The 14,341-nt window shown below is 43.4% G+C and overlaps 1 protein-coding gene across 3 annotated transcripts in view; it reads right to left on the bottom strand.

Moving 5' to 3' along the window:
* Positions 1-3,605: 3,605 nt before the first annotated feature.
* Positions 3,606-14,341, bottom strand: part of LOC106580945 (multiple epidermal growth factor-like domains protein 6) — a 99,135-nt gene continuing 88,399 nt past the window's right edge. For all 3 annotated transcript variants that reach the window (XM_045703655.1, XM_045703654.1, XM_045703653.1), the window contains 8 exons: positions 10,932-11,060; positions 10,507-10,635; positions 9,552-9,680; positions 8,791-8,919; positions 8,393-8,521; positions 7,815-7,943; positions 7,369-7,497; positions 3,606-6,771 (listed from right to left, as the gene is read on the bottom strand). In XM_045703655.1, coding sequence (XP_045559611.1) covers positions 6,692-6,771; positions 7,369-7,497; positions 7,815-7,943; positions 8,393-8,521; positions 8,791-8,919; positions 9,552-9,680; positions 10,507-10,635; positions 10,932-11,060 — 983 coding nt within the window. In that variant the 3' untranslated portion in view covers positions 3,606-6,691. The remainder of the gene's footprint in view (positions 6,772-7,368; positions 7,498-7,814; positions 7,944-8,392; positions 8,522-8,790; positions 8,920-9,551; positions 9,681-10,506; positions 10,636-10,931; positions 11,061-14,341) is intronic.

Genomic DNA, 14,341 nt, shown 5'->3' with positions numbered 1-14,341 from the left:
TTTTGTTCGTGCGTTCAGGTCACTATCCGAAGGGTGACGCGTGAGCGCATTTCGTGACAAAAAATGTAAAAATATTCCATTACCGTACTTCGAAGCATGTCAAACGCTGTTTAAAATCAATTTGTTATGCTATTTTTCTCGTAAAATAGCGATAATATTCCAACCGGGCGACGTTGTATTCATTCAAAGGCTGAAAGAAAAAAATTGAGAATTCTCATGAATGCGCATCTCCAGTGTCACTGTTCCCAGGCTGACTACTCACAAATTCTCCTGCTGTTATTTGCCCAGAGACAGCAGACACCCCATTAAACTTTCTGGCGCCTTCTGAGAGCCAATGGAAGCCTTAGAAAATGTCACGTTACAGCAGAGATGCTGTATTTTCGATAGAGATGCAACTGAAGGACAAGAAATGTCAGATTTTGGCCTGCCATATGAGTTCTGTTATACTCACAGACACCATTCAAACAGTTTTAGAAACTTTAGAGTGTTTTCGATCCAAATCTACTAATTATATGCATATTCCCATTTCTGGGCAAGAGTAGTAACCAGTTTGAATCGGGTATGTTTTTTATCCGGACGTAAAAATACTGCCCCCTAGCCCCAACAGGATAAGATCCTTTCACTAGAGCCCCGATTCCGACCGGAGTTAAAAACACGTTAACTTCTATGGGCTAGGTGCAACGCTAGCATCCCACCTGCGGGACACAGCCAGTGACATATCAGGGCAGAAAATTCAAAAACAACAAAATGTCATAATTCAACTTTCTCAAACATACAACTATTTTACACCATTTTAAAGATAAACTTCTCGTTAATCTAACCACATTGTCTGATTTCAAAAAGGCTTTACAGCGAAAGCAAAACATTAGATTATGTTAGGAGAGTACAAAAATAATCACACAGCCATTTTCCAAGCAAGGACATGTGTCAATAAAACCCAAAACACAGCTAAATGAAGCACTAACCTTTGACGATCTTCATCAGATGACACTCCTAGGACATTATGTTACACAATACATGTATGTTTTGTTCGATAAAGTTCATATTTATATCCAAAAACAGCATTTTACATTGGCGCGTGATGTTCAGAAAATGTATTCCCACCAAAACGTCCGGTGAATGTGCACATCAATTTACAAAAATACTCATCATAAACGTTGACAAAATATATAACAATTATTTTAAGAATTATAGATAGACTACCCCTGGATGCAACCGCTGTGTCAGATTTTAAAATAGCTTTACGGAGAAAGCACATTTTTCAATATTCTGAGTACATAGCTCAGCCATCACGGTGAGCTATTCAGACACCCGCCAAGTTCGGGGCAACCTAAACTCAGAATTAGTATTAGAAATATTCTCTTACCTTTGCTGATCTTCGTCAGAATGCACTCCCAGGACTGCTACTTCCACAAGAAATTTTGTTTTTGTTGGAAATAATCCATATTTATGTACAAATACCTGTTTTGTTCGTGCGTTCAGGTCACTATCCAAAGGGTAACGCGCGAGCGCGGAACGAGAGACGAAAAGTCAAAATGTTCCATTACCGTACTTAGAAGCATGTCAAACGCTGTTTAAAATCAATCTTTATGGTATTTTTAAAGTAAAATTGCGATAATATTCCAACCGGATAATAGCATATTCATTGAAGAAGAAAAAGAAGGAGGGGTGCGCTCGCGGGACCGAGCATATCCAATCCCTTTGTTGCCAGACAGACCACTCAGTAACTGAGCTCCTATTATCTGCCCAGTGACAGGAAAATGCTCAAACCACTTTCTGAAGGCTTTAGACAGCCAATGGAAGCCTTAGGAAGTGCAATGTCACCCCACAGACACTGTAGCTTCGACAGAGAATCAAAAGAAGAACTACAATTCTCAGACTTTCCACTTCCTGTTTGGAATTTTCTCAGGTTTTTGCCTGCCATATGAGTTCTGTTATACTCACAGACACCATTCAAACAGTTTTAGAAACTTCAGAGTGTTTTCTATCCAAATCTACTAATAATATGCCTATTCTGGTTTCTGGGCCAGAGTAGTAACCTGTTTAAATTGGTACGTTTTTCATCCGGCCGTGAAAATACAGCCCCCCAGCCCAGACAGGTTAATGGAACGTTATTCCCTTTTTACGCACTTTTCTTTCTATGCTTATTGTGACCTTGAACTTAAGCATGAGAACAGCATGCTATTCACCCCCTACTCCTTCACGGTAGAGATGTAAGAAATGAAGGTGTGGTGGAAGTGTGTCTACAGGAAAAAGAAGCTATTTTCTTTTTTATAATAGAAATAACAGCGTTCTCCATGCACTGTTATTTATACATGGATAAGAGCTATTGATAAGAGCTAGGTCAAGTAGTAATCCAGTGTGGTGCAGTGGTCTAAAATGCTGCATCTCAGTGCGTCACTACAGTCCCTGGTTCAAATCCAGGCTGTATCACATACGACCGTGATTGGGAGTCCCATAGGGCACCCACAATTGGCCCAGCGTTGTCTGGGTTTGGCCGGTGTAAGTCGTCATTGTAACTAAGAATTTGTTCTTAATTGACTTGCCTAGTTAAATAAAGGTTTAAAAAATTATCCGTTTAGAGTAAATGCACATAATTGTTTTAGATCATTTTTCCTTATGATACCTGGAGACGAATGTGAAACCAGCCACATGAAAGCAAACTGAAAAACATTTCAACATGTCATGTAATACGGCCCCTTTTCTGCAATGAAGCAGGCTATAAATAGATGTGCCATTATTCAGAATTTTTATAGTGCCCTTAATAATTTGCGTGGATGACATTTGGACACCCAAGCTATAGGCTTCTGTAGAGATGAACTTACGCGATCAGAACGCTTTAATTATAGCCTATGCCCGGGTTTAATTTTAGAATTTGAATCATGTTCAATATTAGTCACTATCGGGAGCCAGTAATACCCACATACATTTATAACTGTCACTTAGGTGTTAGTTTTCTTCAATTTGTAGTCTACATTTTGCATCATTCCATTCCGTTGATCTTTCTTTCCTGTCACGTCTGTGTAGTTGTTCCTGAGGGTCACTAACATTACTGGATCATATTAGGCTAATGGGACATGCAGCCTCTATGAATCATTATGGAACTCAGACCACAAGTAGCAGGTTAAACCTGGAGCCTGGCGCATGGTTCATGATGAGTGAGAATTACGGTAGATTTATAGGACTATTGTACACTTTTTTCCACCTTCCAATATTTCATGGATTGAACTTGAATATGACAAGTTTCATCATGAATCAAACCACTGCATTTTTTATTCATCAACATATTTGGTGAGTAAAGGCTCTCCAAACCTGTTCTTGTATTATTCATACATACTTTCCTAACCCTAAAAATGCCTAAATAATCTACAAGGTCAGAGTATTTTTAAATCTACCAGTTGGTGCTGAAACAAAGACAAAGATGCATAGATGGCATTATTTTATTGATCCCTATATTCTGAACCGGTTCTCTCTGTGTATTTTAGTCTGTCAAAAAAAATGAATTAATAGGTACACCATATTTAAAGGGTTGGTTTAAGATAAATGCACTGAAAACCCTAATGAATGAAAACTCCACGAGAAAATATGCTGACCAGCAAGTGGGAGGGTTTTCAGCAGTTGAATTACATTTATTCAGTGTGCAACTGAACCACGCCTGCAAAGCCTGTTATGCGCCTACCTGCATAAGGTACGTTTTAATAACAACTACAGAAAAGTCCGTAGGAAAGGCCTGCGTAAGGAAGGCGTAATTTTCTACGTCGTGATCGTGCCCTAGAATTTCACACTTTTGCGGATTTATTATCATCACAGGGCCTTCTTGATTCAACAGTCAGAACATTCCGTTGTTGGAGTAGACATTGTGGGTTGATAGTGATAATAATTCAAGTCAGACGAGAACAGATAAATAAACAAAAGGAAGCCTTTGCATCCCTTGCTTGGTGTTAACAGTCAGAGTGTGGAGAGCTCCTAGATACCCATATTTTAGCAGGCTTGGCATTTCACATTTATTTTCCTGCGAAACAACCAAACAAATGGCGGAGGACGACGCGTTGAACTTATTTCCCCCTGGTGATTTATCGGAGCCGCTTGCTTTGTCAGTTCCAGTTCAAACAACTTGCCCTCCTGTGATCTGACTGAGCACAGAGGGAGAGAGAAGTAGGCTAGTAATCTTGACGACAGAGAAGTGATAGAAATCGCTCTTTGCCGAGAGAGTGGAGTGTATGCTTAATTACAGCGAAAAAGTACCCAGATGCGATCTTACCTCGCAACGGGCTATTTCATCGCCGGTTTCCTGCCTACCCCTCCTCCTAACCCCCTCCTGCTCTGATCACCCTCACTCGGCCATGAAAACCCTGCTCCCACCATGACCACAGTGCTGTGTTGTGTTCAGGTCTGGCACAGCTCAGCACAGCACAGCCCAACCTCTGTCTAGCCCAGAGAGACCACAGAAGGTCTGTAGTGAAGGGGTTGCAGTATGGTGGGTTGGGGGATGATAGGTGGGGAAGGGATGGAGACTTGTGGGGGTGGGAGGTAGATCAGTGATGTGCAGGGAACCCTTTAGTGATGGAAAGGAAGAGGTGGGTAAAATATGGGATTAGGGTTGAGGAGGATGGATATGATATGGGATTAGGGCTGGCGATGCAGGGTTATACAGGTGGGACTGGGGGTTGAGAGGTGGATTAGAGATGGGGAGAGAGCTGTGTGATGGAAAGGGTTGGGTATTGAAGATGAGGAGGTGGATAAGGGCTGGGAATAGAGCCCTCTGTGGCCACCCAGGTCTGGGAGGATGGATGGCCTCTGTGGGGCTGTTTGACTGGAAACAGGTGTATGTCATCTGAAGATGAAGGCCCGGCTGATAAACATTATTGGAGAACATCTGTTGCTTGTCACAACACGGGTCCAGGCCGAGCAGCCCCCCATCCATCAGCCAGGGGCTCGGTTTTGCGCTTGCGGCCCTGCTCGCACATCACTCACCCGGGGACGGAGGCGGCCGATGTGGGCTGCCTGGTCCACGCATGGTCCAGACACCTGCCCGGCGGCGGACGCTGGAGACGCTCCACTGCACTTGAGAAATGCCTCGGGGACGGACGTCCCAGCCGCCGCCTTCCTCCTCTCTCCTCCACCACGACCTCTGCTATGCTCAAGTGCCACACCCCCACCACCACCTTCTGACAGGTGTTGTAGCAGGTAACGGTCTGGCTTGTTGCACGCCGCTTGACCTCCCTGGCTGATCTGCGGCGGGCCTGTGCTCCCTGGCCTCCAATCCTCCATCACTGCTCTGTGACAGGCCATCTCAGACCCCCTCTCCTCCCCCATCTCCTACCCACTCCACGCCCCACTGCCTTGCCTTTCTCTAAGCTCCCAGGCAGAGGACCCAATACCATGCTACACTGCTCCCACATAAAATGGCCTCTCTCCTAAATCTGGTGATGCGATATTAGGGACAGAAATAACAGACCGATGTACCACATTAGCAAAAAGAGAATTTGTTAAAAATTCTAAATGTATCAAAATAGCACCATTTACATAAAGCTTGCCATCAGGCACATAGTACAGTACATGTTATGAGTGGTATGTATTGCAGTATCCTGAGGTACAGTTCAAATGCTTTGTAATATTCTAAAAACCCATCTACATGAAAATATACTGATTACTTGGCAAAAACAGACTTCTATAGGTCATAGTGTCATTGAACTGATACACTTACAGTAACAGACAGTAACAGCAGTAATGAATTGATACGTGGCTTTCCTTGATCTAATATTACAGTAAGTGATCTTATCAAACATACCACCAAAAGCAATTTCAAAATATATTAACACTTTATGACAAGCAATCAGGCAGTCACTGTCAAAAGAAACCAGTAAAATGCAACACAAAATATTCTCACTGTATATGATATGAGAAAATGACAGAGTACCATTCAACGGAGAGACAGTACCAGTGGACACTTCGGGAGTGATGTTGCTCCCATGTCAGTCTGACCAATGACTCTGAGGGTAGGCCATGGGTAAGCAAGAGGAGGGTGCAGGCTTTTGTTCCAGCCCAGCTCTAACACACCTGATTCCACTAATCACCTAATCATGGTCTTTGTGAATCATGTGTGATAGCGATGGTCTGCACACACTGTGCCCCTCCAGCCCCGTAGTTGCCCACCTCTGTGTACTAGGCTGCACAAAGCTGCATTGGGGTGAGGACAGAGACGTTATGAATGTCCAGGAAGTGTTTGGCCTGTGGTTAATGACAGGCTAGACCAGTTGACTTGGGGTAGGGGTCCAGTCCTGAGACAATCAGGTAGGGAGCGTCATAGAGCTCAGGTGACATTTCCAATGTCTACCGCCCAGCAGCACATCAATGTTCCAGGTCCTTTTGTAGCCTGCTCTCTCTCTCTAACTAAACCGGCATTCTGCACATTTCTGCAGGCTCCCAAAAAGCCAATGCACATTTCTCAACCAAATGTGCAGAATACAGGTGTAGTCATAAGAATACATTACCTTGTGTGTCTGGTCCAGACCTGAATCACCTTCTGGCTGTATACCTTTGTCCATCTGTCCAACTGTACACAGCCTTCCCATGACGCCCCTGGACCCCTGATTGCATATTTAGGGCACCTTGTTCAGTGTTCAGTGTTTGAGACATCTGGCGGGGGTATTTGGGACGTCTAGTTTGGGATGTGGGGCCTCCAGCGGCGCTACGAGTGGGAGAGACCAGACGGCCTCTTCAGGGAGGGAGAGAAGCCCAACGCTGAGACCTCTGCAGTCTCTAGTAGTCCTGAAAAGAGAGAAGAGGCAGACAAAAAGACATTTGGCACCTTCTAGAAATCAAAAGCAAATGTTCTTCGCCGTTCGGGGAGTTGCTCGTGTGTTGGGTTGTTTGCTGGTCGATCTGGATGGTCTCCCATGAGCTGGGCTTGTGGAGGAAACGAAGACAGCTTCAAGCTAGACACCCCGCTGGGTGTGGATGAAAATAACTGTCAGAGGCCGGAGTGGCTATTGAGGGAGACAGGGAGACACAGAGCTGAAAGCCTGAGCTTGACACACTTACCGACGCACTATTTCATGAAAACCTGGTTCAGCTTTACAGCTCTGGTCCTGGGTGTCTGCTGTGATGGGCGGTAGGTATCACTCACTCATCAGGACGATGTGTGCGTAATGTGTGTGTCTGTGCTTGTGTGTGTTTGCATTTGTCTTGACGTGTGTGTGTGTGTGTGTGTGTGTGTGTGTGTGTGTGTGTGTGTGTGTGTGTGTGTGTGTGTGTGTGTGTGTGTGTGTGTGTGTGTGTGTGTGTGTGTGTGTGTGTGTGTGTGTGTGTGCACGCATGTGTGTGTGTTTGTTTGCATGCATGTGCGTTTGTTTGTGTATACAGTACCTTCTGTGCACGTAGGGCCCAGCCAGGTAACAGGACACAGGCAGCGGCCATTACGAGCGTCACACTGGGCCTGATGGGAACACTGACACTGCAGGGAGCAGCCAGGACCAAAACGATCTCCTCCACAGTCTGATGGACAGACAGGAGTGATGGAGAAAGAGAGAAAAAGAATGACAGAAAAGAGAGGAAAGAGTGGCAGAAGAAAGACATAAAGTAAGAACGACACAACAAGAAAAAGATGGAGACAGCACAAAAAAAATAAAATGGCCGATTTTAAATAGAGTAAATGACAAGTTATTTTTCTATTGGGTAAAGGCATATAATACATACACAAAACAGTACAAATCAATATGTAGCAGCTGGTAAAGGCTCTCAGTTTTAAAGGCATATCTAAGACCCAGTACTGTAAGACATAGAGCGCCGTTGCAGGATAGAGGAGGTCGTACCTTTTTCACATCTCTGTCCAGTCTTCCCTGGGGGGCAGAGACACTGTCCCGTGGCTGGATGACAGGGTGCTCTCCCGACGCAGTCACATGACTGCTGACAGCCCTCCCCAAACCTGCCAGCCTCGCACCCTGGGACAGACACACAGTGAGACACACACGTGTACTATGTGTCTCTCTTTCTCCCCTCGACAAACAGTACACTCATCACTCTTCTCCATAGCGTGTGCCCCCCCCCCCCCTCCTGCTGGGGCTGAAGTGGGCATGAAGGCCCTCCCACTGAGGAGCCCAGAGCAGGCAAGAGGCCACAGAGATGCAACAGGAATGCATTAAACAGCCTGTCTCTGCAGTGGCAGCCAGGAAACACCTGCCTCTCATCAAATAACCACATCTGCCAAAAATATGCTCGTATTCATACATGCACACACACATGCACACACAATAGAGTATGTTCGTAATATGCACACACGTATGGCTTTTCTGTTATTAAAGAGAACTGAAGTGCTGACCTTCCTGTTTCTATATGAGAACAGAGTGTGAATCAGATTGTGTGATCTTCTCCACTGTCATCCAGTACTCACGTCTCTGACACTGGGAGCCACGGTAGCCAGGCAGACACACACACCGGCCCGTCACATGATCACATGTCTGTCCCGCCCGGCAGTCACACGGACGGGCACAGTTCTGTCCGAAGAAGCCTGAGGGACACGCTGGGGACAGGATGACAACACAGGAAAAAGCTTTGTTGTTACTGTCTCATACAAGAGCACAACCCATCATCACAATCAGGGGCATGTTCATTTGGCACCAAATGTTAGAAAACAGATTGAAACAATTTTTTTGGTTGAAACATTGCGTGCCTACATGAATACAACCCAGCTCTTTCATTAGAAATACAGGGCCAGGAGTTTTTCCTGGACAGGTCACATGGTGAGGAAAAACTCCTTGCCCTAACTATAATTACAAAAATCCAACGTACAGTGTTCACAAGAGTGTCCGTAGTGTCCGGCCGTGCAGCTGCAACAGCCTGTGAAGCGGTCACATGTCCCGTTGTTCTGGCAGGGACAGTCCAGTGCACAGTCCGGTCCGTACTTCCCCTGGACACACGCTGGACAAACAGACATATGGTAGAGACATACAGTAACAACAACACAACACTCACAACCAACATACCTTCTGTCTGTATGTGTACCACTGTTGGCGGTTGGCACATTAATTGGGGAGGATGGGCTCATAGTAATGGCTGTAATGGAATAAATGCAATGGTATCAAACACATAACGTGGTTTGCATGTGTTTGATACCATTCTAGCCACTCCATTCCAGACATTATTATGAGCCGTCCTCCCCTCAGCAGCCTCCTGTGACCTGTAACTGATACTGCACACATAACAGTGGAATTCCCTAATATAAACATAGAGACACACTGTAAACCAGGGATATGGGAAGTTACTGTGCTCACAGTAGTAGCTCATAATAACACAAGTCTTCAATGTTTTGTCATGGCTGTTGGGTCATCGAACATTGTTTCCATGTTGTAACAAAGAGAGTAACAAAACTTTAACTTCAACAAAGCAACTTCAAGAACAGGCAGACATGTTGACAATACTCCTACAGGATAAACTAATGTAGCACTGAACCACTATTAAACTCAGCTGACCCTTTGCCCTGCCAGGCTACTTTTAACCTAACGTTATACTGACATTATCCTGATGTTGTGTTGATGTTATCCTGAGGTTACCTGTCTCACAGCGTGGTCCCGTCCAGCCCAGCCCACACCTGCAGCTCCCGTCCCTGGGCTCACACAGCGCTCCGTTCTGACACACACATGTGTTCCTGCACTGCAGGCCATAGCGCCCCCTAGGGCAGGCTGGAGGAACAGCAAGGCTTTAGATAGTAGTCATCATCATCATCATCATCATCATCATCACCAGCACTACCAAGGCCAGCATTACATGTAGTTCTGTTCTTTAGCTACCCAGCCAGCAGTGAGCCCACCACACAGTTAAACACACACACAAACAGCAACATACAATCACACGTTTATTTAAGAAACAGTTAATTAGCGAGATGACAAAGTGGTCTCATTTGGCAGCGATATAAAAGAATAATCATGTTTCTCTGGGTAATTTAGATTGGGAAAACAATAAGCGAATCACTTCGATTGCCCTGTTTATTTATTTGTTTCCTCGCCAACGCCATCGACACGGAACATGGAAAATGAGCTACTTATAGGTCTCTGTAAACATTCAACACAGGAACATAAGCAGTGGCACGTCCACAGACGTATGGTGTTCACTAGGAGAGCAGAGCGCTTACGAACACCATCGTCTAGAATGGATGGAAACTCCCATTTGCACTCCAGAGGAACTGCTGATAAACGTAGAGATTAGGGAAACTCAAGAACCCTACTTCTGTTCTCCAGGAAAATAAGAGCCTCTGATCATTGATACTTTTTTACTGAGGAAATGGAGAATTTGTTAACTAAATACACATTGAAAGCTAATTTGGTTGGTTGGTTGGGTTGGTGGATTCCCAGTTGCCAATCAGAGTCTGTGTTCTTGATGAGTTCATAGCCTGCTACAAACATTTACTGGTGCATGACAAACAGTGACGGACTGGGACCAAAAGCTGGTCTTTACATCCTCAATGGCCCATAGACATAAGGTTAGTTATGAGGTAAAAGTAATTATTACCTTGATGGCAGGACTGCCCGATTTTGCCTGGGGCGCAGATACACCTCCCAGTCACAGGGTGGCACTGCCCTCTCTCCCCACAGGAACACAGACAGGCACAGTCCTTCCCATAGCGCCCCACTGGACAACCTGTCAGTATGAAGAAAGACATGAAGGCACCATTCAAATGATTTAAAAGTCCAGCATCTTTTCTTCCTCCCTTCCTTAAAGTAATCACTGATTAGGAATGACTCAACAAGTGAAAGCGGCGTGACGGAGCCCTCGCATTCATATGTCTAGTCATGTCTAATCCCAACAGTCTTCAGACTGATTCCTAGCAGAACACTCTGTATATCTTTATTCTTTATAGAAGACTCTGATTCATAGTCAGAAGACTTGTCAAAGACTGTTCATTTTCACCCATGACAGGTATGCTGCAGACTTACCAGTGCTGCAGTCAGCTCCTAGGAAGCCAGGTGTGCACTCACAGGTCCCTGTTTTAGTGTCACAGCGACCGCCATTGTTGCACTTACATCTGGCCTTGCAGTTTGGCCCATATGATCCCTCTCGACACACTGGGGTAGGGAGAGAGAGAGAGAGAGAGAGAGAGAGAGACAGAGGCTGTTTTCACATTTTCAAGAGGTTCTCAAGAGCTATTGAATCTCGAGAGTCAATACTGTTGGGTAAACTTGCGAAATTATCATGTCTTGAGTGCTCGCCCGACAGTTGCACCCCTCCGAGAGGGGCACTGTAAACAGAATTTTCTCGTTGAACTCAACACAACACCACATACTACAGTATAAATGGTAATAGCAAATACAATGTTTTTGAAACAGCTGAAATGTATAGACATTTTTATATATTTAAAATGTGTTTTATTTATTTTGCACTAACAGCCTGTTACATTCTGAAATTGTCGCAGTAGTTGCCGCCTGCCAACTGCACTGAGCCACGTAAATCTATGGAAGCCCATTTCCCCCACCATTTTTTATTATGTGTCATCTAGAACAAACATTTGACAACATATCAACAATTCATTTTACATTTACATTTTAGTCAGTTAGCAGACGCTCTTATCCAGAGCGACTTACAGTAGTGAATGCATACATTTCATTTCATGCATTTAAAAAAAAATTCACACCCCTTGACTTTTTCCACATTTTGGATTAAGTTGAGAACAAAAAAAATGTCACTGGCCTACACACAATACCCCATAATGTCAAAGGAATAAGTCAATAAGTATTCAACCCTTTTGTTATGGCAAGCCTAAATAATTTCAGGAGTAAACACTTGCTTAAAACACTTTGAGCATGGTAAAGTTATTAATTACACTTTGGATGGTGTACAAATATACCCAGGAAACCGCTCTGGGATTTTACCATGAGGCCAATGGTGACTTTAAAACAGTTACAGAGGTTAATGGCTGTGATAGGAGAAAACTGAGGATGGATCAACAACATTGTAGTTACTACACTATACTAACCTAAATGGGAGTGAAAAGGAAGCATGTACAGAATAACAATATTTGAAAACATGCAATTGCAAAAGATATGGCAAAGAAAGGAACTTGTCCTGAATACAAAGTGTTATGTTTGGGGCAAATCCAACACATTACCGAGAATCAAACAGAATAGAGCACAGGCAAAATCCTAGAGGAAAACCTGGTTCAGCCTGCTTTCCAACAGACATTTGGAGACAAATTCACCTTTCAGCAGGACAATAACCTAAAACACAAGGCCAAATATACACTGGAGTTGCTTACCAAGATGACATTGAATGTTCCTGAGTAGCCTAGTTACAGTTTGACTTAAATCGGCTTAAAAATCTATGGCAAGACTTGAAAATGGCTGTCTAGCAAAGATCAACGACCAACTTGACAGAGCTTGAAGAATTTTAAAAAGAATAATATGCAAATATTGTACAATCCAGGTGTGCAAAGCATTTAGAGACTTACCCAGAAAGACTCACAGCTGTAATTGCTGCCAAAGGTGATTCAAAGATGTATTGACTCCGGGGGATGAATACTTATAATTAGATGTATTATTGTTTTATTTTCATAATCTTTTTACATTTTCTAAATTTTCTTCCACTTTGACAGAGTATATTGTGTAGATCGTTGACCAAAATGACAATTAAATCCATTTTAATCCCAGTTTGTAACACAACAAAATGTGGAAAAGGTCAAGGCGTTTGAATACTTTCTGAAGGCACTGCACATTTTTATTGATTGCTACTAGGGCTGTGGCAGTCACGAAATTTCGTCAGCCGATGATTGTCAAACAAATAACTGTCGTTCTCACGGTAATTTACCGTTAATTATAATGAACACATTTAGCACCTCCTGGCTTCCACACATAGCCTACAAGCCAATGATGTCAAATAGTTTAATAAATCCATGTAATATAGCCTACACCACCACAATAAATCCATTATTTATTTTAGACAGGTCTAAAGAAACATTATGATATGAAGAAAATGTAGTCTATTTCAGAAGAACAGAATAGCATACTCTGAGTTGTCCTGATCTGGCTATGCCATATGGCTGCCGGCTTTTTTAAATTTAACTAGGCAAGTTAGTTAAGAACAAATTCTTATTTACAATGATGGCCTACCCTGGGCCAATTGTGCGCCGCACTATGGGACTCCCAATAACGGCCAGTTGTGATACAGCCTGGATTCGAACCAGGGTGTCTGTAGTGACACCTCAAACACTGAGATGCAGTGCCTTAGACCCCTGCGTCACTCCGGGCTCCACTAGTTCATTTAGCAGACAAGATTTGCTTAGAATTCCATGGCATTATTTTATATTATTTTATAGTATGAATAATACAATTGACCAAAGCTGAATAAAAAAGAAAGGATATTTTCTCCAAACGATTTGAGGGAGTGCGCACATGCGGCTATTCTGTGTTGACCGGTTAACAAAGAAATAGGTACTACTATATGCTTCATTTAGCATTACTAATGTAACTTTAGTTGTTCTACAAAAGTTGGGCTATATGTTTTGATTTTTAATACATTGTAAGGCTGCATGATGCGACTCTAATGATGATTTGAAAAAAGTTGCTTGAAAGGCATTGCTTGAAAGGCTCTGATTTGTTTTTGCGCAGGCAATACACTTCGTCAGTCTTTCATTCACAATTTGAGAAGCACTTGATAATGCTTCGAATTTCCCAGCGGCATCCCCTTTGTGTGGCCATAATGCACCCTAAAAAACCCATGCCTTTTGCAGCCCTTCTCCCTGAGTGCTGCCTGCTCAGAGGCACTTCTCACTCTCCATCACCCGATCTGGTCTTTCTCACAGGCTACAAGTGAAGAAAGACATATCGCAACTGCGCGCGTCCTTATCCAATCCCGAGGTGCATATTAAAGATATTGGAAGAACTGTCCACGTTTACTTTTCGTCAGCCAACAAGATGAGTAGGCCTAACGAACAGCAAAAGCACTAGCATATGTCAAGCTACTATCCCCATAGTACAAAAGTTGTCCTATTATATTCTGTGGGAGAAATAAATATTCCAAACAGTCTGGGACAGTTGTGGGATGCGATAGATCCCAAATTAATACAACCACTAGCATCAACAAAATGTTTTTTATCTGAGGCTTAAGCAACAGATCAGAACGTTTAGCTTAAAATGTTGACAAACTATTAGTCTATGTCTTCCCATTATAAGCGGAGCAATGCGTAGGCTATAAGTGTGAATGTACCATTAGCGTGATAAACACCATTATCAAAACTAACCACAAACGTGATTATGCATGTAATGCTTTTATTATAAAGGTAAAAATTATGGTGAAAATGATCTTCCCCAAACTTGAAACTCATTAAAATGCAAATCAATTTATAACATTTTTG

This window comes from Salmo salar, chromosome ssa20, assembly GCF_905237065.1.
Source record: "Salmo salar chromosome ssa20, Ssal_v3.1, whole genome shotgun sequence".
NCBI lineage: Eukaryota > Metazoa > Chordata > Actinopteri > Salmoniformes > Salmonidae > Salmo > Salmo salar.
This window is presented reverse-complemented; position numbering and strand designations above follow the sequence as displayed.